Source organism: Geotrypetes seraphini, chromosome 1, assembly GCF_902459505.1.
Source record: "Geotrypetes seraphini chromosome 1, aGeoSer1.1, whole genome shotgun sequence".
NCBI lineage: Eukaryota > Metazoa > Chordata > Amphibia > Gymnophiona > Dermophiidae > Geotrypetes > Geotrypetes seraphini.
The window spans coordinates 305,580,907-305,608,328 of NC_047084.1; the positions used below are offsets into that span (position 1 = coordinate 305,580,907).

A 27,422-nucleotide genomic window follows, 5' to 3' on the forward strand; every position below is an offset into this window, starting at 1 on the left:
ACTCCCTTCATTCCACGGTCATCCAATGGTCCCACCGCTTCCTTCGCGGGTCATTTCCCCTTAATATATCAAAAGAACGGCTTGATGTTTTTCGCCTCCTTGGCTATTTTTTCCTCTTAGTCTCTTTTGGCCCCTTTTACCGCCTTATAGCACCTGTGTTGATGTTGTTTGTGCTTATTCCAGTTTTCTTCTGGTTTTTGACCTTTTCCATTCCTTAAACTAAGTTTTCTTGTCTCTGATCGCTTCCTTAACCTCTACAGTGAGCCACGCTGGTTCTTTGTTCTTTTTCCTCTTGGATCCCTTGTTGATACGCTGTATATATATATTTTGCGCCTCAGTGACCGTGTCCTTAAAAAGGGACCAAGGTTGCTCTAGTGTATTTTACAGTGCTTATCCTCTTCTTAATCTTCTTCCCCACCATGCGTAACATTGACAGGTTCTTGCGTTCACAACGTACATGTTATCTATTCTAGTGTATACTTACGAAAGGAATTTTTAAAAAGAAAGTAAAATTCTGGAATCTCTCATGGCATACCTGGAATCTTTTCAGGGCACACCACTGTGTCTTGACACACAGTTTGAGAGACACTGATTTAGTGGAAGGAAGCAGGAGATAACAGGAAATATTTAATAAGGAGTTAGTGGGGCAGTGATGCCAATTGCTGGTCAAAACAAAGGACCTCTCTCTCCTAGAGGGCGAGGGGTACCAGCTAAATTCCTAGTGATGAATAGGTGTGTGCACTTATTTGAAACAACATGGGAAGAGCGTATATTTGCAAAGAGGGCTCTTTCAGAAAGAATATGCCCTGTCCATGAATAACGTGCTTGCTTCTGGAAGAGTATGTGCTCCTTTCAATTGAGTGGACTCTAATATAAACATTGCTTCTGTAAGAAAAAAATGCCAACCCCCCTCCCCGCCCTGCTCCCACAAAGAAAAAGAACATTCTCATAAATGACGCAACTCAAAAATGTTCAAGCCACACACCCACAGTAGTTAATGCTGAAATAAATACAGTATAAGCTCCTGAGGTACACAACAGAGATTTGCACTGAAGAGCCAGTGAAGCAACACATGAAGTATGGCTGAGCACTGCAAAATCTCATAATAGTATCCTTACATTTAATCAATGGCAGCATTGACATCTTTTTGAGTAAGACTACTTTAGACTGATTTGTTCCCTATATTCACTGATGTTCTAAGTACCAATAGTGGTTTTGTCTCCCCCCACCCCTCTGGATTATTCCAGTTTTTATTTTCAATATCCAAATCCTAATTTCATGATGACATTTTGTTACAAATATGATCTTCTCTACTTCTTCTAATTCTTGTCTTTAAAGATGTCTGAGTTAAAAGTATACTGTATTTATATGTTTTTTTTCTTTTGAGATACTAGAAAATATATATTCCTAGTACCAATATTTATGATGATAAAACCAAAAAATAAAGCACAATGGGCCTCCAAGAGTTGCCAATACGATAATGTTTGGTGGTGGCCAAAAAAGCAAACAAGATGCTAGGAATTATTTAAACAGGAATGGTTAACAAGACTAAGAATGTAATAATGCTGCTGTATCGCTCTATGCTATGACTTCACCTAGAGTATTGCATTCAATTCTGGGCGTCTTATCTCAAGAAAGATATAGCGGAACTAGAAAAGGTTCAAAAAAGTGTGACCAAGATGATAAAGGGCATAGGCAGCGGAACGCGTTTTTGTTTGGGGGGCCCTAAAGCTCCGCCTCAGACCTATCCAAACTCTACCCCTGACTCCACCCCCATAATAATACTACTAATTGTAATGCAATTCCTTCCCTTCTCTAGACCTAACCTCAAAGTCCCTGATGGTCTAGGGGGCAAACAGGCAGGAATGATGCCATGAGAGTAGGTGCAAGGAGGCCTAGGGGGTGGGGGGATGGGTGTCTCAGGTCTGTCCTCATCTTTCTTCAGGGTGGGGGGAGTTAGGGAGGAGGGATCAGAGAGGGAGGGAGGTGGAAGGGAGGATCTGGATATGAACCAGAGCCAGGACCCTTATAAGCTCCAGCAGCTAGCACATAAAAGGTTAACCCTGGATATTCAATGCTAGTGCACAGTTAATTCTGCCTATGGTAGTCAGCATTTGAAAATTTGTTGACCACTATGGGCTGAATATTGACCAGATATATTTTATATCTAGGTAGCCTGCTCAAATAGTAGCTATAACTGGTTATCCCGAGATATTCAGCATCACTTATATTGTAGCATTAGTGAATATATGTATGATTTAAAACTGTCTGTGTTGGATGTTTCAGATTATACATTTTCTGGTGGCTGACTCACCCTCCATATGTTTTTGTGCTTTAGCAATGGAAAATCACTGAAGACTTGAAACTTGTTTTTCTGCATCATTCTTCTGTTTTCCTGCTTTTGGTTTTTGTCAATAAACCACTCTGATTTGGAACAAATACTTGGATTGAAGAGCGAGTGGGTGATTTCAGAGATGTAATGCCGAGGGAGGTGGTGCAGAGGAAAACGGTGATGGAATTTTAAAAAGCGTGGGATGAACACAGAGGATCTCTAACTAGAATATGAACGGGCAAAAGTTCACGTCTGAATCCCACAAAGGAGATGGGTTGGATAGGCTAAAGTGAGCTTCAACTGCAACTCCAGTAGTTAGAACTCCACCCAGTCCTGTCTGGGTTCTAAGGTCTGTGGCCCAGAAGAAACAAATAAAAAATACAATTTAATCATGAAATTGTAATACATGTAATTATGGGGCAGACTGGATGGACTGTTCAGGTTTTTATTTACTATGTTATGTTAAATAAGTAGTTCCCAAACAGATCCTGGGGGAACCTTAGCCAGTCAGGTGTTCAGGATATCTGCAAAGAATATTCATGAGTTAGATTTGGAGGCAGTGCCTTCACTGCATGCAAATAAGTCATGAATATTCATTGCAGATGTCCTGAAAACCTGACTGGCTAAGGTTCCTCCAGGAGAGGTTTGGGAAAAATTTGTGTTCAGCCTCCCAGTTTTTGCTGCTCTCACCCCAAAAACAAGTTTTCAGACACTGCAGTTTGTGATCTTTGCTAAAACCTCTGAAGATGAACCCCTCTACCTCTAGTGCAGGGAATCTCAGCCCAGTCCTTAGGACACACCCAGGTTTTCAGCATATCCGCAATGAATATGAATGAGATAGATTTATATACCATGGAGGCAGTACCTAGGGTATGTGGCACCTGGGGCCCATCATTTTTTGACACCCCCCCATGTAAAAAAATATTTTTTTGTAATGACCATGAAACGGAATAAATGGTCAGAATAGAAACAGGCAGTGAAAATTTTCTTATATTCCAAACATAACATAACATAAATTATGTCTGAATTGTCATGACATCAGAAGTACATATGGAGTAGTTGCAGGTGATGCTTGGGACAGTTCTGATTGTGTTAGTTCGGTTTTATGTGTTTTTTGAATAGAAGGGTTTTTATTTCTTTTTGAAGGTTTTGCAGTCTGTGGTCGATGTCAATTGGTTGTAGAATTGGGGGTCGAGTGTTGCAGCTCGAATGGCTAGGAGGTTGTCGAACAGTTTTTTTCTTTTGACGTTTTTGGTTGGAGGGTGTGTGAATGGTGCGTGAGTTCTCCTATGTCTGGTTGAGGTGGATTGAATTATTTAGCTGAAGAAATTAGTTACCCCCTCATCCCACACACATTAATTCTCTTCCATTTTTGTTCCCATTATAAAAAACACTGATAAGTTCCCAGAAAAAAAATACATTAAAATAAGAAGTGAAAACAAAGGCCCCTACAGATGAGAACATAACATAAGAATAGCCTAACTGGGTCAGACCAATGGTCCATCATGCCCAGTAGCCCATTCTCATGATAGCCAATCCAGGACACTAATACCTGGTCAAAACCCAAAGAGTAGCAACATTCCATGCTACCGATCCAGGGCAAGCAGACACTTCCCCCATGTCTTAATAACAGATTATGGACTTTTCCTCCAGGAATTTGTCCAAATCTTTCTTAAAACCAGCTACACTATCTGCTTTTACCATAACTTCTGGCCACTTCATTTTTAAGTTTAGATCTTTCCTTTCAAACAGAGACCTTGCTAGATGTCAAATACAGCACAAGGTAACTTCACATGGACTTAGCTGTGCAGGAAATGTGAATCTCCTCATACACCCACCATATAGTGCAAAAATGTGCAAAGGTCTGTTTTTTTCTTTCGATCACTACATAGCCTAATGCCACACAAGCAGCGCTGTTACAAACATATTCTGTAGGTCAATGCTAAGGATAACAAAGTTTCCTTCCTTGGACCAGAAGGAGATACTGATAAACCACTGGAAGAGATCCCAAAACAACACCCAAAGACCCACTCAGTGTGTGAACCAGTTGAGTGGAGTGGACTAACTGGGGGGTGGAAATGGGCCCGGAGTTTGCTCAGCAGAATTTCCCAGACCACCTCTTCCTCTCAACACATTGACACGCTGCCGCCACCACCACCACTAGGAACACCTCACTGGGTAGGCCAGCTATGCTATAAACTTTATAAAACACATTATTATATTTTCTTATAAAGCACATATTTTAACTGAACTCTCTGACATCCTCAGCCTTTCCATTCACAAAAATAGAAGGAAGAAAAGTTCCCATTTTCTGCTGTCTCATGTCCCCGGCCTATACAATATTTTTTTTCTGCAGACCCTTCAAAAGTCTGACCAAATCCTCGTTTCACTTGCATTATAAAGTACTGAGGATGCCATCTCTCCCCAATCCCAGGTCCTAAAGTCTAAGACAGTAGCGCAAACTAATGCTGCCAGATTCAGGAAAAAAAATTTCGATTCGATTCAGCCTATTGAATTGGTTTTTCAATTCGATTTTCCTGCCCAGTTGGGTGATTTTTTTCAAAACTCCTGGTGGGTTTTATAGCTTTTTCACCCCCTTTGGCTTCTCCTAATCACACTGGCGCTGTGGTGTAAATAAAATAAAGAAACAAAAAGGACTTTTCCTCTCTCTGTTAAATCCTAGCTCACGTTTGCAGTCCAACACCAGCTCTGGCAGGATACACATTTAAAATCTGACATATTATAATCACAAAACAGAAAATAAAATTAATTTTTCTACCTTTTGTTGTCTGGTTATATTTCAAATCTTGTTGGTCCAAGGCTCTGGTTTTCTTCTGATAACTTGGGGTCTCCTTCTTTCTTCTTTCTGCATGCTAACCATCCATCTGCCAACTCTGTCCTCCCTTTCCATTTCCCTTCCCTCCCCAGGAAGTCTGGTATCTTTCCTTTTTTTCATCTCCCTCCACAGATCCACCTTTTCTTAACTACCCTTTCATCCGGCATCTCTCCCTCCTTCCCCACCACCGAGTCCACCATCTCTCCCTTTCTTTTCCCAATTACCCTCCTATCCAGTATCTCTATCCCTCCTCCACACCATCCCTTGTGTCCAATTTCTCTCCCTTTCTGTTCCTTCCCTCCCTAAATCCCATGGTCCATCATCTCTCTCCCTCTCCTCTATTTTCAGACCCATTATTTCTTTCCTCCCCCCCAAAGTTTGGCATATGCATGTCTCTTTGAACACCCCCTTCCCTCCGTGTACTTCTAAACCAGGGTCCCCCCCAAAGGCCTGTCCCCCCTTAAAGGTCTGCCTGTCCCCCCTTGAAGGCCTGCACCCCCTTGAAGGCCTGTCCCCCCCCTTGTAGGCCTGTCCCCCCCTTGAAGGCCTGCCTGCCTGTCCCCCCCTTGAAGGCCTGTCCCCCCCTTGAAGGTCTGCACCCCCCCCCCCCGAAGGCCTGCACCCCCCTGAAGGCCTGTCCTCCCCCCCTTGTAGGCCTGTCCCCCCCTTGTAGGCCTGCCTTCCTGTCCCCCCTTGAAGGCCTGTCCCCCCCCTTGAAGGTCTGCAACCCCCCCGAAGGCCTGTCCCCCCTTGAAGGCCTGTCCCCCCTTGAAGGCCTGCACCCCCTTGAAGGCCTGAACCCCCCCGAAGGCCTGAACCCCCCCGAAGGCCTGCACCCCCCTTGAAGGCCTGTCCCACCCCCTTGTAGGCCTGTCCCCCCCTTGAAGTCCTGTCCCCCCCTTGAAGGCCTGCACCCCCCCAAGGCCTGTTCCCCCCTTGAAGGCCTGTCCCACCCTCTTGTAGGCTTGTCCCACCCCCTTATAGACCTGTCCCCCCCTTGAAGGCCTGCCTGCCCCCCCTTGAAGGCCTGTCCCTCCCCCCTGAAGGTCTGCACACACCCCCAAAGGCCTGTCCCCCCCCTTGAAGGCCTGCCTGTCCCCCCCCTTGAAGGCCTGTCCCCCCTTGAAGGCCTTCCTGCCTGTCTGTCACCCCCCTCCTCCTTGAAAGCCTGCCCGCCCGCCCCACCCCGAAGGACCACTCGCCCCTGGCCTCCCCGCACCACTATGAAGCAGCACTACCTATGCTCCCGGCCTTGCCGTTCAGTCCCCCCCCACCACCCCCGAAGGTCCGCTATGAAGCAGCCGCAGCAGGATCCCGACGTCAGCGATCTCTGCGCTGCTTAGGCGCTGCTTCCTGCGCCGCGTTCCCGCCCCTCCTCTGACGTCAGAGGAGGGGCGGGACCGCGGCGCAGGAAGCAGCGCCCAAGCAGCTCAGGTATCTCTGAAGTCGCGATCCTGCTGCGGGCTGCTTCACAGGTTGGTGCAGGAAGGTCAGTGGGGCGAGCGGTCCTTCGGGGGTGGTGGGGGGGGAATGAACGGCAAGGCCGGGAACACCCCCTCATGGCTGGCACCCGGGGCGGACCTCCCCTCCCGCCCCCCCTTAGTACGCCACTGCATGGAGGCAGTGCATGCAAATTTATCTCATGCATATTCAATGTGGCTATCTTGAAAAGCAGGCTGGCTTGGAGTGTTCTGAGAACTGCTGCTCTATTGAGAGCAATCCCCACCAAACAAACACTGGCTGAGTCACACTGCCTAAGACTGATGCTTTAGGGCAGTGCTTCTCCACCCTCTCTAGGAAGCACATCGTCAGTTGGATTGCTGCCTGGATGTCCAGCTGCCACTTCAAACTGAACATGGCCAAGACTGAGTTACTTATCCTTCCGCCCAAACCTCTCTTCCCATGCTCTCTGTCTCAGTGGATAATACCTTATTATCACATATTGCATGTTTGTGTTATAAGGTGTTGCGTGGTCTTGCACCAAATTATTTTGTGGATCATTTTAAATTTACTAATCTAAGATGCTTTCAGCGTATTTGCTCTATGTTTACTTTTCCATCAGTTAAGAAATGTTTACGTAAAAGATACTTTCATCTGCTTCTCTCATACCAGGCAACAATCTGGGATAAAGAATTTAAAGGTCTGATTGCTACAATATTTCCCTGAAAATAAGACAGGGTCTTATATTAATTTGTGCTCAAAAAACGCACTAGGGCTTATTTTCAGGGAATGTCTTTTTTTTTTTCACATGCAGCAATCTTATCTCCCTTCCTCTCCTCCAGCCCAATTCTTCCTCTTTCTTTTCTCTCCCCTCCTCCATGTGCAGCATCTTTCCTCACCTCTCACCCATCCCCTTGTGCAGCAGCTCCGAGGTCTCCAAAAAGAGCGGTAGCGCTCTGAATGGGCCTTCACTTTGCAGCGTCTTTCTATCTCTCCCTCCCATCCCCTCTGTGCAGCGGAACCCCACTGATCCTCCCACCGTGAGCCTGACATACCTCCAACTCCGAAGCCTCCAAAACGGCGGCGGCGGCGGCAGCAGCTCTGAATGGGCTGCTTCGCGGCTTTCCCTGCCGGGGCCCTTTCTGTGCCGCATCACTGATGACATCATCAGTGACACAGCAGAGAGTCGGAGTTGGAATAAGAGTTGGTTAAATGAAGGAAAACAGAGAATAGGGTTAAATGGTCAGTATGCTCAATGGAGAAGGGTAGATATTGGGGTTTGCTAGGGTTCTGTGTTGGGATTACTGGTTTTTAAATGTATTTTTAAATGATCTGGAAACAGGAGTGTGTGAGGTGATGAAATCTGCTGACAACACAGTTATTTGAAGTTGTTAAACGGAACCACAAGTGGATTGTGAGAAGTTGCAAGACCACCTCACAGCCAAAATGGTAGGTGACATTTAATGTGAGCAACTACAATGGGAATCATGTAGGCAAGAGCATTCCAAATTACAGTTATGTGATGAAAAGTTCCTCATTAGGAGTCACTGCCCAAGAAAAGGATTTAAGTGGCATCCTTGAAGATACATTAAAACCCTCTGCTCAATGTGCAGTGAATAGAATAATTAGGAAAGGAATAGAGAACAAAACAGAGGTATGACCACACCTTGAATATTGGGTGCAAGTCTGGTCACATCTCAAAAAAAGATATTGCGGAATTAGAAGAGATATAGAGAAGGACAAAGAAAATTATAAAGAGGGTGGGGCAACTTCCCTATGAGAAAAGGTTACCGAGGACAGGGCTTTTCAGCTTGGAGAATAGATAACTGAGGGGCGATATGATACAGATCTATAAAATACTGAGTAACATAGTAACATAATAGATGACGGCAGATAAAGACCCGAATGGTCCATCCAGTCTGCCCAACCTGATTCAATTTAAATTTTTTAAATTTTGTCTTCTTAGCTATTTCTGTTCTTGGGTTCCAACTGCCGAAATCTCCGTCAAAACCTACTCCATCCCATCTAAACCCTCCCAGCCATTGAAACCCTCTCCAGCCCATCCTCCCCAAACGGCCATATACAGACACAGACCGTGCAAGTCTGCCCAGTACTGGCCTTAGTTCAATATTTAATATTATTTTCTGATTCTAGATCCTCTGTGTTCACCCCACGCTTCTTTGAACTCAGTCACTGTTTTCCTCTCCACCACCTCTCTCGGGAGCGCATTCCAGGCATCCATAACCCTCTCTGTAAAGTAGAATTTCCTAACATTGCTCTTGAATCTACCATCCCTCAACCTCAAATTATGTCCTCTGGTTTTTGAATGGAATCGGTAGATATGAATTGCATGTTTATCCTTTCCAAAAATATAAGGACCAGAGGGAACGCAATGAAGCTATCAATCGTAGATTTAAAACAACTTGGAGAAAATATTTATTCACTCAACATGTAATTAAACTCTAGAATTCAGAGAATATGGTGAGAAAGCTTAGCAGGGTTTAAAAAAATGTTTGGACAAGTTCCTAAAAGTTCATAAGCCCTTAAGTCCTGATCTGAAATGGAATTCAGGTCAACCATATGAGCCACCACGTCCATCAAGGTCCTAAGATTTAAGGGATTTTTATTGTCTGATAGGAAGTTATACCATAAGCACAATTTCTGTCCCAGCACACAGAGAATATATTCATGGCTATATAACTGCCAGCATAAGAAATGTATAAGAAGTCGTACATCCTATAGCTTAAACATAGTTGCTTCACCAACTAGACAAATTGCATTAGTTATATGTTTACCAACAATAGAAAAGAAATCTGGAAATATGCAACATGATTTAAATCTGATATATTTTTATACAAATGCTACTTCTAAGTATTATTGATTACAGGGATTTCCTGGTGCAGGCCACATTCAGAAAAAACTTGTACTGTAACTATGGCAACTGTATATTACAGTATTATGTTAACATGTAACTCGTCCTGAGCTCTTTGGGGAGGACAGGCTAGAAAACAAATTAATTAATTAAGAGGACAGGTAAAATTTGTCCCCGTCCCCTTGTTTAACCACAAGAAACCATCCCCATGTCATTCTTTAAGGAGAGAGGGTAGAATCAGAGCATGAATGGGCCCAACCACTGACCCTCAAGCCTTGCATTGAAGAATGCTGGTGTAGAAGGACTGAGGTTGAGATAGACACTAAGGAATGACAGTCTCTGGTATCCAGAGCTGAGATTGTGATGTCATAATGCCTCATTCTACCAATGCCTAAAAGCCAACTTCATCAGTGAGGTCACAATGGCTTGACTATCCTATACTTGGCTCACATAAGAATCGGCGTATGAATGGACACAAAGTACAAATGACCCTCAAGCCTTGCATTAAAGAATGCTGGTGTAGAAGGACTGAGGTGAAGACAGACACTAAAGAATGGCACGGGATGGCTTCCCACGGTTATCCACAGGGATGGGGACAGACCTACAAACCTTATCCCTGTTAGAAGAATAATATATAGAATTTCAATTCCACAACATTTTCTAGTGCTGTGCAGGTATTTTGGATAATGTTATTATAGAAACAAAAGGGCTGATATTCAAAACCATTAAACCAGGTAGGAGAGGCTCCAATTTAGTAGCTTCCCTCTGGACTTCATCAGGTTAATACCATATTAAAGATGTGGTCTCCAGAATTGCACACAGTACTCCAAATGAAGTCGCATGAGAGACTTAGGTAGAGGCAGCATCACTTTTTTATTTCTCATTATTCCTCTCCCCATAGGCATTGGAACGGGGTAGGCCACAGCGGCCTTGGCTCCCCAAAGATTGGTGGTCTCTGTTTGGTGCCCGCCCTCTCACCTGTTTCCCGGTGTTTTACTTTAAATCTTCAGGCAGCTGCCGTATAGCATCAATGAGCAAACCTGCCCTAGAACCCTTCATTCTACTTCCGGGGGCAAGCCTGCTTGCTAACGCTGTGCAGCAGCTGCCCAAAGATTTAAAAGTACATCACAGTGAGGAGCTGGGGAGAAGCCACGCCGTAGGACTCCGCTGGGCCTAGGGCAGAACTCCTGCCCCCCCCCCCCCTTCCCAACCAAACAGCATTCCGCTGCCTATACCTTTCCGTAAGCACCCAAAGCAAACATCCTTCTGGTCAGTGGCATAGGAGCCCAGGCAGAAAAACTAAGATGAGTCATCACTTCTTAATTAGTGGGGACCAAATGGGGATCACTTTTAGAGCTCTATATAGAGAACAGGGCAGGTGGGATATATGTGAAGTGTGTATAGATAGATATCAGGGGATCAGGGGTAGGAATGTGTGGAACCATGGTTTTGATGTGTTTGGACAGGGGTTTACAGTTTTTAGGACGCTTTCAAAAACATTTTTATTTACAAAATTTCTATCTTGAAATTGATTATGATTTGTATTTATTGTATTCTAAGGTTATTTGGTAGCATACTATGTTTAACGCATACTATGTTTAACTGGGTCCAGTTCCCGCTAAGCTGCGCTGGCCTGCGCTGGCGCACAAAATATTACATCGCAGCGCACAAGTTTCTCTTCACAGCGCACACACGCGTCGCAAAGGTAAGGGGAGGTAAGGTAAGGGGACGCATTGGGGGGATTGCACTTCCCCACAATTGCCATGCTTCGGTTCCTCTTCTTCCTTCCTTCCTCCCCCCCGCGGGACCCTGCGGCACCATCAACTCTTACTCCCTCTAATGTCGGCCCTGCAGCTCCAGACTTCCTCGCACCTTCTCCCCTCCCCCTTTGGATCGCTATTATTTTAAATGTTATAGCCGCGGAGCTGTATCCATCAGTGGAGATGTCTAACCTCGGCCTGCCCCGGAACTCTTACTGCAACAGTGACTTCCTGTTCCTGCCTAGACGGGCGGCTGCTGCAGTAAGAGTTCCGGGGCAGGCCGAGGTTAGACATCTCCACTGATGGATACAGCTCCGCGGCGATAACATTTAAAATAATAGCGATCCAAAGGGGGAGGGGAGAAGGTGCGAGGAAGTCTGGAGCTGCAGGGCCGACATTAGAGGGAGTAAGAGTTGATGGTGCCGCAGGGTCCCGCGGGGGGGGGGGGGAGGAAGGAAGGAAGAAGAGGAACCGAAGCATGGCAATTGTGGGGAAGTGCAGAGCTGCAGGGAAGAGTGTTGCGGTACCCAGCTGGAGGGAGAAGGAAGATGAGGGAGGGAATTAAAGGAGATGCCAGGGCTTGGAGCGTAGGAGGAAGGTATGCCAGTCTAAGGGAAAAGGAAGGGGGAGATGTGAGAGCATGGAGGGGGAGCGAAAGATGGAAGAAAAGGAAAGGAGAGAGATGCCAGAGAATCAGGGAAGGGGAGATACCAGACTATGAGGAGAGGTGTGGGAGAGGGAAGGCGAGGAGAGAGATGCCAGACCAATGGGGTGAAAGGAGAGATGGAAGGGGGAGGCATACAGTTTCTGGAAGGGGCATAGAAGGAGAGAAGATGCCATATAGGGGAAGAGAGACGGCAGACAGTGGATGGAAGGAAGAGAGTTACAAGAAGATGAGGAAAGGAGAAACCACAGAAGACAAAGGTAGAAAAAAATTTCTATTTATTTATTGCTTTAGGAGACATGTGTCACTGTTTCTGTGAAGCATTGTATGCAGAGTCCAGCTTCTTGCTGGTTCAATTTAACCTTTGTCTATGTATTTTTATTTTATCCCCCCTTTTACAAAACTGTGAAGCGTTTTTAGCACCAGCCTTGGTGGTAGCAGCTCTGATGCTCAGAATTTTATGAGCATCAGAGCTGTTACCTCCGTAGCTAAAATCCACACTACAGTTTTGTAAAAGAGGGAGGGGTTAGTTTGTGATTACATATTCCTTACTAGGCGAAGGTGTTTTCTGTGTTCTGTGTGTTCGAAAGACATGGTTTTCTGTTAGGATTGACGGTGTAGGATTGATCTGTGCTGGTCTGGCTTGTTTAGTTTTACAATGGGTGTATTGATGTACTGTTCACTGCAATATGTAAGATGCTGCCTTTTCCTAGGTACTCATGTGTGACGTGTGGCTTGTTACTAAAAATCACGTTTTTCGTACAGATGGGGGGGGGGTGCCAAAAAATGATGGGCCCCGGATGTTACATATGCTAGGTACGCCACTGTATGTAAAGATACCAGAAAGCTGGCGTAGCAAAAACTTCTAAGTTTTGAGTATTTAACCCTCCCACAATCTCACGGGCACTCGTTTCAAGTTTATTGAGATTTTGATTTAAACGCAATATCAAATATTTTCAATGCGTATAACAAAAATAAATTTGGGGAAATAAATAAAACCATTTGAACCAGTGTTCCCGCTAAGCTGCGCTGGCGTGCGCTGGCGCACAAAATATTACATCGCAGCGCACACGTTTCTCGTCACAGCGCACGATCGGGAGAGGCGTACGGCAGATGGCAGGGCGGCGAGAGGAGAATCGGGCGAGTTGGCTCATAACTTGCTGGCGCCCGATATTTTTGGCTCACGGTGAAAAAAGTTTGCTCACAACACCCGCCCGCTTAGAGGGAACATTGGTTCCCAGTAGTTGAATTCATTGTCATCCGCCATGAACTCATAAGAGCTTTGGCGGAGTACAAATGGTAATATAACGTATGCAAGGGAGTTCCCAGAACAGTAGAGTTGCGTGGGGAGTGTCTACTGAGGAATGGGAGTAGGGGTAGGATTACCATAAGGCTCCAAAAAAAGGAGGACAGATTGAAACTTCCAGGTTTTACTTCCTTTGCTTTCAAGTAGAATCCGGATGTCTCAATCCTTTTTTCTGGAGCCATATTGTAACCCTAAGTAGGGGCTTGTATATGTCAGGAGCATAGTGATAATATAATATGTAAGAGTGTATAGGCAAGGCTTGTCAAGGTGAAGTGACTGTAGCAGTGGTGTAGTGAGGGTGTGCAACGCAGAGTGTGCGCTTATGTGTGCATGCTGTGTAAGGAATTTAAAAAATGGGTATTGGGTGCACAGTGAGGATATGTAGCACTTGCTACCCCCCCCCCCCCTAGTAGAAGAATCATGAATCCAGGATTACAGTGAGCTAGCTAGTACTGAAAGGGATATTTTGGAAGTATCATACAAAGGTCATAGTAGAGCTATGGAAGAACCTGTTCCAAAACAAAAAGCACTGTCAGCAGGGTGAAAATATGCAATGTTTCTAGATCTTTCCTTCAATATATACAGTGTATATACATACACTTGGAGCTTGGGCATCCCTGCCAGCCAAAATATTAATTTTAATTCTGCAGCAATAAGGGGTGGGGGGAGAGGGCAGAGAAAGGAAATACGTACATATATATATATATATATATATATATATATATATATATATATATATATATATATATATATATATATATATATATATATATATATATATATATATATATATATATATATATATATATATATATATATATATATATATATATATATATATATATTCTGCCTTTCCACTTCCTCCCTTTTGGTATTATCGTTTCGAGAACCTGAATGTATCCCTACTCTGCTACATAAACAAGATCTAATATTGAAGCATATCTAGCCGGAGTCACCCCTTCCCTGAAGGGCACTTACCATTGGAAGAGAACTTTCCGCTGCTCCATAGACCATGGTCGCCCATAAAAACCTGTCACACAAGGAGAGATGAGGGAGGCAGATGACATGAAAGTATAAGAAGAAAAATAGAAAGCAGATAGGTAAAAGAATAAAAAGGAAATCAAGTATAAACACGAAAAGGGTGCAACAGATCAGGTAAGAAAGAAATAGAGCATGTAGACAAAGAGAGAAAGAGAGATAAAACCAAAAATAAGAAGGTGATATAAATTACAGCAACAGAAAACAAAAAAACCCCCATTAAACAAGTCATTTCATGATACTCCCAACTACAAAAGTGTAAGCTGGACAAATGTTACTAGCAAAGCCCCAAAACTAGTTAGCAGTCTATGTACCACCAGCATCAGGCAGACTTGGAGCCCTTATTGCACAGAGGCCACAAACAATTAACCTGGTTGCCTCCATCCCTTAATGCCAGCCCTGTAAAGGGTAAAATAGCAGAAAAAGCACAGTTACTTACCGTAACAGGTGTTATCCAGGGACAGCAGGCAGATATTCTGCACATGTGGTTGATGTCATCCACGGAGCCCCGTCGCGGACAGCTTTTCAAGCAAACTTGATTGAAGATCTTAACGTTTGCTATTGCTGCACCGCGCATGCGTGTGCCTTCCCGCTCAGCTAGGGGGCGCGTCTCCTCAACGTGGTCCTCAGTTCAGATAGCTAGCAAAGAAGCCAACCCAGGGAGGTGGGAGGGTTGTGAGAATATCTGCCTGCTATCCCTGGATAACACCTGTTACGGTAAGTAACTGTGCTTTATCCCAGGACAAGCAGGCAGCATATTCTCCACATGTGAGTGACCTCCAAGCTAACCAGGATGGGACGGAGGGATAGTTGGCAAGTTAGGAGAACAGATTACGTTAAACCGACTAGCCGAACTGGCCGTAGCGTCTGGAAAAAGTATCCAGACTATAGTGAGAGGTGAATGTATGAACCGAGGACCAAGGGGCGGCCTTGCAGATCTCCTCTATAGGCGTTGACCTGAGGAAAGCGACAAATGCCGCCATCACTCGGACTTTATGCCCCGTGACCCGACCCCGCAGCGGGAGACCAGCCTGAGCGTAGCAGAAGGAAATACAAGCAGCTACCCAGTTGGACAAGGTGCGCTTGGAAACAGGACACCCCAACCGATTAGGATCAAAAGATATGAAGAGTTGAGGAGCCGTCAGATGAGACTGGGTGCGTTGTAGGTAAAAAGCCAACGCCCTCTTACAGTCAAGAGTGTGAAGCGCCACCTCACCAGGATGAAAATGGGGCTTAGGAAAAAACACCGGAAGAACAATGGACTGGTTGAGGTGGAAATCCGAAACCACCTTAGGCAAAAACTTAGGCTGAGTACAAAGAACCACCTTGTCATGATGGAAAACAGTAAAAGGCGAGTCCTCAACCAGAGCTTGCAGCTCACTGACTCTGCGAGCAGATGTAGGGCAATCAGGAACACCACCTTCCAAGTGAGGTACTTCAGATGAGCCGTATCAATGGGTTCAAATGGAGGTTTCATCAATTGAGCCAGAACCACATTAAGATCCCAAACCACCAGGGGAGGCTTGAGTGGAGGATGGACATTGAAGAGGCCCTTCATAAATCGGGAAACCACCGGATGGACCGAGAGCGATTTTCCATCAATCGGCTGATGAAAGGCAGCAATCGCACTGAGGTGGACTCGAATAGATGTTGATTTGAGACCAGACCGAGACAAGTGGAGCAGATAATCCAGCACGGAGGACAAGGAATCAGACAGTGGCTCCATGCGATGCATAGCACACCACGCCGCAAACCTAGACCATTTCTGGGAGTAGCATTGTCTAGTGGAACTCTTCCGAGAGGCCTCGAGAACATCCCACACTGACTGAGAAAAAACGAAGGAGGGAGTCAGGTGGAAAGGAACCAAGCTGTTAAGTGTAGAGACTGCAGATTGAGATACAGCAGCGAACCCTGACTTTGAGACAGCAGAGAAGGAAATACAGGCAGAAGCAGAGGCTCCCTGACACTGAGTCGGAGGAGAAGGGAGAACCATGGCTGCCTGGGCCACGAGGAGCTATCAAGATCATAGTGGCATGGGCCGATTTGAGCTGTACGAGAGTCTTCAGAATTAGAGGAAATGGAGGGAACGCATAGAGGAACCGGCCCATCGAATGCCCCTCGAGAGGCGAAGCCGAGCGAGACTTGGGGGCAGCAGAAAACTAGGGGGAAGCTTCCCTCGAGTACTGTGCTGGTACGTCAGTGTCCACAAGTGGCCAAGGAAAAAACCAGGGTCCCCCAGTCGCGATCGAGGATTTATTTTTTTTTAAACAAAAACAATAAGACGCGGGGCACAGCAACTTCCGATCGTAAAGAAAACAATAAAAGAAGCCGCGGTGCAAGAAAGGCATTTAAATTCAATGCAGAGAAGAGAGACAGGACCACGTTGAGGAGACGCGCCCCCTAGCTGAGCGGGAAGGTACACGTATGCGCGGTGCAGCAATTGCAAACTTTAAGATCTTCAATCAAGTTTGCTTGAAAAACTGTCCGCGACGGGGCTCCATGGATGACATCACCCACATGTGGAGAATATGCTGCCTGTTCGTCCTGGGATAACACAAGGTACATGAAATACTAAAACAGGGGTTGGTAAACTGTAATACACCACAAGGTGTCGTGCAGCAAGTGTGACTGTAGTCCGAAGTCTAACTTAAAGGTACAGGAAGGATGAGGAAAGAGGTCTGGAGATAGGTGCACTGCTAGAGACCTATATCTCTAGCAATGAAATGTGGAAAGAAATCATAGAAAAGAAATAGAAAACTTCTTTTGTGCATATGTTTAGTTTGAGGGCTATGATGTCAAGAGGCAGTTTCTGTTTTATTTCAGTACAGGGGTCGGCTATCTATTGTACAGTGAATACCACTTTTTCCAGATTGAATTACAATGAATGATTGGGAGGCACTATGTATTTCTTCTCCCCCCCCCCCTCTTTATTGCTGCAGCATTAAAATTAATATTTTGGCTGGCAGGGATATCCAAGCTCCTCTTGCTGAAGATGTTACCTGCGCTGTCTGAACAGCGGGGAAGTCAGCAACGCTTCCAGCCGCTGACACAGGACCATCGTGCATGCGCAGGGAGTTCCAGCCTCAACAGCTAGAAGCACTGCTGACTTCCCCGCTGTTCAGACAGCGCAGGTAACATCTTCAGCAAGAGGAGCTTGGATATCCCTGCCAGCCAAAATATTAATTTTAATGCTGCAGCAATAAAGAGGGGGGGGGGGGGGGAGAAGAAATACATAGTGCCTCCCAATCATTCATTGTAATTCAATCTGGAAAAAGTGGTATTCACTGTACAATAGATAGCCGACCCCTGTACTGAAATAAAACAGAAACTGCCTCTTGACATCATAGCCCTCAAACTAAACATATGCACAAGAGAAGTTTTCTATTTCTTTTCTATGATTTCTTTCCACATTTCATTGCTAGAGATATAGGTCTCTAGCAGTGCACCTATCTCCAGACCTCTTTCCTCATCCTTCCTGTACCTTTAAGTTAGACTTCCGAACAAGAGATGGAGATCAGGGAAGGGAAGGCCAATCAAACACCAATTAGATAAGATCCTGGATGAGGAGAATCTACGTAATCCCCGTAGATTACCAAGGGGAAATCCTGCCAATCCAACTTGATCAGCTTCTTTGACTGGGTGACGGGGAAGCTCGATGTTGGAGAGTCCTTGGACATTGTATACTTGGACTTCAGCAAAGCATTTGATAGTGTCCCACACTGCAGGTTGTTGTGCAAAATGAGTTCTATAGGATTAGGTGACACTTTGACAAAATGGGTTGGGGACTGGCTTGGTAGTAGGCTTCAGAGGGTGGTGGTGAACGGCACCCCCCTCCGTAACGACGGCAGTGATCAGCGGAGTGCCGCAGGGCTCGGTCTTGGGCCCTATCCTTTTCAATATCTTTATAAGGGACTTGGCTGAGGGGCTTTGCGGTAAAATAACGTTATTCGCCGATGACGCCAAACTATGTAATATAACAAGCAAGAGCACAACGGACCTGGCAATGGTCTAGGACCTGGCAACTGAGTTTCAATGCCAAGAAATGCAAAGTCATACACCTTGGCAGTCAAAATCCATGCGAGACTTACACCCTAAATGGCGAGATCCTAGCAAGAACTGTTGCAGAACGGGACTTGGGGGTAATCATCAGTGAAGACATGAAGACTGCCAATCAAGTGGAGCGGGCTTCATCTAAGGCTAGGCAGATCATAGGATTTATACGTAGGAGTTTCGTCAGCCGCAAGCCTGAAGTCATTATGCCGTTGTATAGATCCATGGTGAGGCCCCATCTGGAATACTGCGTACAATTCTGGAGGCCTCATTACCGCAAGGATGTACTGCGGCTTGAGTCAGTCCAGCGAATGGCCACCCGGATGGTCTCGGGACTCAAGGATCTCCCGTACGAGGAACGGCTGGATAAATTACAACTATACTCACTCGAGGAACGCAGAGAGAGGGGAGACATGATCGAGACATTCAAATACCTCACGGGCCGTATCGAGGTAGAGGAAGATATCTTCTTTTTCAAAGGTCCGACGGCGACAAGAGGACATCCATGGAAAATCAGGGGCGGGAAATTGCACGGCGATACTAGGAAATACTTTTTCACCGAAAGAGTGGTTGATCGCTGGAATAGACTTCCACTTCAGGTGATCAAGGCAAGCAGCGTGCCTGATTTTAAGAAGAAATGGGATCGTCACGTGGGATCCCTGCACAGAGCTAAATAGGGGAGGGTCATTAGGGTGGGCAGACTAGATGGGCCGCGGCCCTTATCTGCCGTCTTTTTCTATGTTTCTATGGGTTTTTTTTTTATGTTTCTATGACTGAAGATCAGGAGGTCAGGGAAAGTGAAAGGGGCCCTCTGGGCCCACACAGGTATGTTTGTCTAGTGGTACCTCGGAATCTGAACACCCCAGAACTCAAACAACTTGGAATTCAAACTATTTTTTAAATTAAATTTTGCCCCGGAATCCAAACGCTGCTTTGGAATCCAAACGTACGGGAACTGCAAGCGTTGCTCAGCCCAAACCTTCCCCTCTGATGCAGCTTCCTGTTTCTGCCTGGGCGGTTCACGTCAGAGGGAAGCTTTGGGCTGAGCACCGCTTGCAGTTGCCATTGCCAATCTTTCTGTCTCTGCCAGGGGGCCCCGATTTTGCTGTCTATGCCGGTTGGGGCCAGACCTTGCTGAAGATTGAAGAGCTCTCTGCCAGGGTGGCCCGCCCCGATCCTTCTGTCTATGCCGGTTGGGGTGCCCGATCTTGCTGTCTCTGCCAGGGGGGGGCCCGATCTTGCTGAGTTTGCAGGACCAAAGAACGGATTAATCCAATTTCTATTATTTTCAATGGGAAAAATTATCTTGGAACTGGAATGTTTTGGAACTTGAAAAGGGTTCTGGAATGGATTAAGTTCGGATTCCGAGGTACCACTGTATAGTGTTAATCCAGCACTGAATACCCTTCCTCATCCAAATATTTCCCCCTATACTGCCCCATTTGGATTGGCAAAAGTGTATAGTGGCAGAAATTAAGAGTTTCTCTAAGTTTCGGTGTTCATTTGATCAACAACTGATACAAGTGGGACCAAGTGAAGACTGTGAAAAACTTTGGCCCAAATATACTGTACTGTAGGAGGTCCTCACTGAAACACATGTATTTATTTTTTAGGTTACTGCACCTTGCTATTAATACCCCCACACCTTCCCTAGAGCCTTAGGTTCAAGCAACCAAAATCTCCTTTCAGTACCCTCTTTAAAAATCACCAACACCAGACGTAATGTGAGCTCTTCAATCACTGCACCCCAGTTATGGAGCTTGCTCCCAGCTCATCTTAGAGAAGAATCTATTCTGAATAGTTTCAAGAGTTCCTTGAAAACCTTCCTTCATAAGGATGCATTTTAAACTTAAAAACCATTAGACTCGGCTTATCCAAACATTAAAATGCTTACTCATCAATTCTTATCTACTCTACAAGAGTCATTGCTCCCTTCGTGCTCCTGACTTAATATTTTTCCCCTCATTGTTAACTTTTCCTAAAACCATTGTAGTTCTACCCCCTTCCCCTTTGTTTCCGTTCATTTGTTGTTTGTTTGTCCTGTCCATATTTTTATAACTCTCTCTTGCTTCCCCTAATTTTATTACGTACACTGCTTAGAAAGTTTTATAAGCGTTTGTATCAAATTTTAAATAAACTTGAACTTGAAATTTGCTTTGAGTTTGAGAAGTAAAGGAGAAGCCTATTAGAGCAGTGGACAGAGAACCAGGGGAGCCGGGTTTAATTCCCACTGCATTTCCTTGTGACCCTAGGCAAGTTATTTAAAACTTGGGTTGTGAGCCCTCTAGGGCAGTGGTTCCCAACCCTGTCCTGGAGGACCACCAGGCCAATCGGGTTTTCAGGCTAGCCCTAATGAATATGCATGGAACAGATTTGCATGCCTCTCACTTCCATTATATGCAAATCTCTCTCATGCATATTCATTAGGGCTAGCCTGAAAACCCGATTGGCCTGGTGGTCCTCCAGGACAGGGTTGGGAACCACTGCTCTAGGGACAGAGAAAGTACCTGTGTGTAATACATAAACAGCTTTAGGTTTATCACAGAAAAATAGTTTATCAAATACATAACTAGAATAGTCAAATTTCAATAAATGATATTTAAGAGAGCCTGAGTCCTCCTGGAACGAGGAGACTCCACATGGCACCAGTCTCTTTGTGCTATGATGAGTGGTATAGTAATGCATGAGAAGAAAAAAATTTGGGGTAAATTGGGGAAGCCAGGGTGGGGGAGACGTGGCAGTAAAATGTTGGATATTCTCAATGTAGAAATCAGACTGATATGCTTAAAATTTGTCAACTTTGTGTGCACTAGTTTGGGAATTTCATGCACAAAAGGCAAATCAATCTGGGCAGAAATTTTCCAAACCAAATTCACATTCCTAATGTGCCAATGACTTCAGATAAGGATTCTTCTTTGTTCTTTAGAAAGTAATGCATTTTGTTCTGCCATTCCCAATTTCTGCTTTCTTAATTCTCTGCAACGGGTTCAGAAGTTGCAGGTACAGACAGGATAGTTTATATCTTTCTGTGACTGATTGGCAGTCAGAGTGGATATTCAGCAGCACTGAACATAAGAACAGCCGCTGCTGGGTCAAGCCAGTGGTCCATCGCGCCCAGCAGTCCACTCACGCGGCAGCCCCCAGGTCAAAGACCAGTGCCCTAACTGAGACCAGCCCTACCTGCGTTCGTTCTAGTTCAGCAGGAACTTGTCCAACCTTCTCTTGAATCCCTGGAGGGTGTTTTCCTTTATAACAGACTCCGGAAGAGCATTCCAGTTCTCTACCACTATGGGTGAAGAAGAACTTCCTTACGTTTATACGGAATCTATCCACTTTTAACTTTAGAGAGTGCCCTCTCGTTCTCTCTACCTTGGAGAGGGTGAACAACCTGTCTTTTATCTACTAAGTCTATTCCCTTCATTATCTTGAATGTTTCGATCATGTCCCCTCCCAGTCTCCTCTTTTCAAGGGAGAAGAGGCCCAACTTTTCTTTTTTTTTTTTTTTTTTTTTTTTTTTGTAAATAATTTTTATTGTTAAAGCAGCCAACAGCAATACAAGACTCAGGGCCAATAGCCCTGTAACAATCAATGAACAAAAGATCCAGAACAAGAGAGCACGCCCACGAGGGCAGCAGTCATAAACTACCAATAAACATAAGGATTAAAGAGTCAAGGGCAAACAGGCACATTCCCAAAGAATAAGAATAAATCAGCAAAGCCCGAACACTAGGAGCAAAAGTCTCCCAACAGTGAAAGCAAAGGAAGGAAAAACCTCCCGTGGGAAAGTAAGCCATAGCCGCAATAACCATTTAGCTTATCAACCCCAGAACATCCACACCACACAACCAAATCAATAGCAAGCACCACTCAAACAGACCGTACCATACTAATCGCAACACTCAGGAAACCCATACTACACCCCACCCAGCCCCAGTCATACCAACCCATACATACCATCCACACAGACCAGCCTGAGAGAGAAGGGGGGGGGAGGGGCCGAAAGCCCCAGGGCCGAAAATTAAAAACAAACTGAGTCATGAAGAGGCCGCAGAAACCGCCGCCTCCGCCGCCAGTCTGGCCGCTCTCCACAAGAAAACATAAGATTGGTGATCCCCAGAGAGGGCATCCTGGTAAGCATGGATTTCAAAGGCAGCAACCTCCAACAGTCTCTGGATCCACTGGTGAAAAGAAGCCGGAGTCGGCGACACTCAATGGTGCAACAGCAGTCTCTTCACCAGCAAAAGTGCAGTGTATAAAAACTTCCGCTGCGGTAGTGTAAACCCCCCAAGAAGAAGATCCCTCTGATCCCCCAATAACAACAAGCCATATTCCCTAGGCACCCCTCTCCCAATCAGGTCGTCCAAAAAGGGAAGGACCTGGAGCCAAAGAGCCACATGTGGACACTCCAAAAACATATGAACTAGGGTGCCCTGGGCCTTCTGGCAATGGGAACAGCGAGCATCGTCCCAGAGACCCATAATCTTACCCCGGGTTCTAGAAATATAGGCACGATGCAGAATTTTGAATTGCATTTCCTTAAGATCAGCAGGCCCCGCCAGGAGAAAAATATTGGCAAAAAGATCCAACACTTGGGCTCCCGTATAGTCACCATCCAAATCCCGAGACCACAGGCCAGCTACCCTCTCCAGATAAGGTGCTGTAGGGGCGAACTTGAGGACCCTGTACCAGGTGGCTAGCCGGTTCATCTGCGCTGGTACCATCACCAATTGGGCATCCCATCTACCCAAGGACCACTGCATCCCCCATTGGCGCTCCAGTGAAGAGCAGTAATGGCGCACCTGTAAGTAGGCCCAAAAATGAGTAGCGGGAAGGTCCCATTGGGCCCTGAGTTGTTCAAAGGTAGGAAAAATCCCCCCACCCGTCTCATGAATATGGCGTAAACTGACACAGCCCCTTAACTCCCATAGCTTAAATCCCGAGGCACCCATCCCCGGAAGAAAGACAGCATTACCAACCAAAGGAAGAAAAGGAGACGCCTAAGGGGTACGGCCCTGTTTCCGGCACCACCACCTCCACGCCATGCGCAGGGGACGCAAAAAAGCGAACCGAGGACCCGCTCCCATCACCCTCTGCGACTCCACATGCAGCAAGGAAAGAAAGGAGTGGGGTTCGCACCATGCGGACATCCAGCCCGGTGGGGAAAATCTGCAGTCTCCCGTAATACCTTCATGCACAAACCGCATCAAAGACGCTACATTATACAGCCGAATATCCGGTAAATTCAAACCTCCCAACCGGACATCCAAAGATAGAGTACTGGAGCTAATTCTGGCTGCCTTGTTCCGCCATATAAAAGAGCTCAAGATAGATTTAAAAGTCCGTTCATCTTTGGTAGTGATCCACAAAGGAATAGTCTGTAACGGGTACAACAGTTTAGGGAGCAAAACCATCTTAAATAAAGCCACCCGCCCCCATAAGGTCAGGGGCAAATATTTCCACTTGATGCAAAGGGCACGGATAGCCTCAAGATGGTGAAGAACATTATAGCGATATATAAGAGAGGGTTGTGTGCTCAGATAGACCCCCAAATAGCGCATCAGCTTTCGTACTGGTGGGATGGGAAGCCCATCATGCCAACGTTCCGGGTGCTCGGACGCTAAAGGAAGTAGTTCAGATTTGGCACAGTTGACTCGGAGGCCTGAAATATTCCCAAAGGCCCGAACAACCTGTAGGGCCCTGGGCAGGCAAAGCGAAGCATCCTCGAAATAGAGGAGAATGTCATCTGCAAAAAGATTAATGCGACTTTCTCGCGCTCCTATCCGTATGCCCTGAATAACCGGATCTGATCGAATTTTAACCGCCAAAGGCTCAATAGCAAGGAGAAACAGTAGCGGTGACAACGGGCAGCCCTGACGCGTCCCTCTCTCCAGGGGGAAAGGGATGGTGAGATGACCATTTACCAGAAGTCGGGCTTGAGGAGAAAAATATAGACTGCAAACCCACTCCAAAAATGCGCCATCCAGGCCATAGCGTCCCATGACCCAAAAAAGGTACGACCACGAAATGCTATCGAACGCCTTTTCCATATCGAGGCCAACTATAGCCGCTCTACTATCGTTCCCCCGCCGGGAATGAATAGCCATAAGTGCACGGGTCAAATTCATAGAAGCGTATCTACCCGGCACAAAGCCCACCTGATCCTCATGGATGAGTAGGTGCAGAAAATTGTTCAAACGCTTCGCCAATATAGCGGCCAACAATTTCGCGTCTTGATTAAGAAGGGAGATGGGCCTATAGGAGCCCACCTGGGAGGGGTCCTTTCCAGGTTTGGGCAATAGAACTACATGGGCCATATTGTAGCTGTCAAGGGCTCTCTGGGAATGTGAAGTGTTAAAAGCCGCCCCAAGAGATGGCGCAATGATGTCCGATAGAATCTTGTAATATTCAGGCCCATAGCCATCTGGGCCCGGAGATTTGGTAAGTTTGAGCCCCTTGATACCCATGGACACTTCCAAGCTAGTGATAGGGGCGTTCAGCCGGTGTATCTGTGCGGGCGCGAGTTGAGGAAGCACGACGTCCTGGAAAAACAAATCTCTCTCCCCATCCTCGAACGGCCGATGGGCGTACAACTCCTGATAATACTTCACAAATTGTTGATGAATAGCAGTTTCTGTGGTGTGCCTCCGACCCTGCGAATCTGTAATAGACGTGATCACCTGCTTCTTGCGGGATGGTCTAATTAAACGGGCTAGTAAACTACCCGCCTTGCCTCCCCAGCGGTGAAGGCGATAGCGATGAAAGTAGATATCCCGTTCCGCTCGGGCCGTTAGAATAAGATTTACTTGCCGCCGAATTTCCGTCAATCTAGTTTTATCTGTAAGGGACAAGCTACTTTGATGTCTGCGGCGTAACCGTTGCAGTTCGCCCGACAACTCCAGCAACTCTCGCTCTTGGCGTCGCCTCCTGCCCGCTGTATAGGCTATTATAAAGCCCCGAATAACTGCTTTGGAGGCCTCCCAAAAGAGGCTCGGGTCAATGTCGGGCTGGAAATTATTATCATAGTACTCCAACCACTTATCGCGGAGATACCTGCGAAAAGCAAGGTCCTTGTACAGATGACAGGGAAATCGCCAGGTGCGTTCCTTGGGATCCGACGTAATCTGAAGAGAGAGCAATACCGGGGAGTGATCCGACAAGGGTGCGTCTACAATGTCAACACCGGTGACCACCGTGAGTAGGGAGGAGGACAGCAAAAAGTAGTCTAAACGAGTATAAAGATTATGGGGGTTAGAAAAAAAAGTGTAACTGTGTTCTGTAGGGTGTAACACCCGCCAGATATCCACCAGCCCGAGTTGATGAGTGAGAAAATTCACCCCTTTACCACCATGGCCCCGTGGAAAAGTCTTTGGGGGAGCACTATCCAAGGTGGGATCAGCAGTGATATTAAAGTCCCCACCTAGCACAAATTGGTAGCCCGGGTACTGTGTCAGCCGTGCCATCAACCCTGAAAAAAAACGATGAGAGTAAATGTTGGGTGCATAGATATTACAAAGCGCCAATTTATGTCCCCATAACTCCCCCAGCACCAGCACAAATCTACCCTCCCCGTCCTGGACAACCTTATGCAAATGAAAGGGCAACTGCCTGTGGATCAAGATAGCAACCCCTCGATGGCGGCTACTGTATGAAGAATAATAGACCTCCCCCACCCATTCCCGTCTTAATTTCTCATGTTCTACGGTATTAAGGTGCGTCTCCTGCAGAAAAGCTATATCTACGCGCGCCTTGCGCATCCATGTCAATACCTTCTTTCTTTTGATAGGGGAGTGAAGCCCATCCACGTTAAGGGTGGAAAGTTTCAATTGAACCATCCTCTACAAGCCCACGACGGGGAGAGAAAGAATGCACAACCACCCCATAAAAAATGGGGATGGACCCCCCAGCCAGGTCCCTCCCCCACAAACCAAGAAAGAAGCATATCCTTCAGGTATTCCAAAAAAAATAAAAAAAATGGCAAGGCGGTTCCAGAAAGGAAACCAAACCCCACACTCCCAAGCTAGCCAACATACAACCCTCATGTACACTAACATACACCCAGTCCCACGCATACCCTCCCCTTCGCACTTCCCCCCACCCAACCTTAATCCCAACCCCCTCCCAAAAACACTTCAGCAAAACAGCCCACTGACCACCCTAGGTAACCAAAATAGTACATACAGTTCCCCAGCCCCCCTCCCCCCCATCAACAGAAATCAGGAGCAAGATGTCCAAGCTTGTCAGCATACAAAAAGGGTCCAGCACCAGAACGATAGCTGGGGGGATCAGGGTAGAAAACAAACAAACCCCATAGCCAGATCTAACAACGTGATCCCCCCCGATACGAGGACTGAATATGGCAGCAGGCCGGATTGTCCCCAGTCAGAGAACAAAAAAGAAAAATATAACTGCCCAAAACCAGAACTAGGTTTCACCAGGAAAGCTGATGCCAAGATAATCAGTTCCAGTTCAAGCGCAAGATCCACGGCGTGTAGGAAGGTCCCCATTCAAGGCACCGGTAACTTAGCCAGAAAGGATTGAAGATCTGCAGGGGTGTCCAAGGTAACCGTCCCGTTGTTATGCTGGATGCGAACTTTGGCAGGGTATTGAAGAGCAAATCTGATCCCCCTCGAATGCAATTGAGTGCAGTATGGAGTAAGGGCTCGTCGACGTTCAGACAGCTGGGCGGAGAAATCCTGGAACAGCAGGAGCCTGGAGCCCTGGTAATCCAACGTGCGGATCTTGCGATAGGCGTCCAGGATTTTTGCCTTAGTAGCATAATTAAGAAAGCGGGCTATCACCGGCCTGGGTCGTGCGCCGTCCGCCCGCGGTGCTCCGATGCGATGGGCTCTTTCCACCTGCACCTGGCCCAACGTGTCCTCTAAGCCCAGGGTTCGCGGTAACCAGGTCTCTAGCAGCTGTCCCAATTCAGCATCTTTAACCGTCTCCGATAACCCGATCAGACGGAGATTCTTCCGGCGTCCTCGATTTTCAGCGTCCTCTGCTCGATCCGCTAAAGTTTTTACCTTGGTCTCCAGCAGGGCAATACGCTGCTCCGCCGTCTCAGCCCGGTCTTCCTGGGCCGAAATCCGCTCCTCAGCCTGGTCGAGTCGCGCTGCATGGCCGG

The 27,422-nt window shown here is 46.4% G+C and overlaps 1 protein-coding gene across 1 annotated transcript in view; it reads right to left on the reverse strand.

Moving 5' to 3' along the window:
• The window catches only part of LOC117367430 (protein O-GlcNAcase-like), an 81,178-nt gene extending 55,420 nt beyond the window's left edge, over positions 1 to 25,758 (reverse strand). The window contains exons 1-2 of the mRNA XM_033959962.1: positions 23,484 to 25,758; positions 14,189 to 14,240 (exon numbers count right to left, since the gene is read on the reverse strand). Of these exons, the coding sequence (XP_033815853.1) occupies positions 14,189 to 14,240; positions 23,484 to 25,758 (2,327 nt within the window). The remainder of the gene's footprint in view (positions 1 to 14,188; positions 14,241 to 23,483) is intronic.
• Between the last annotated feature and the right edge of the window lie 1,664 nt (positions 25,759 to 27,422).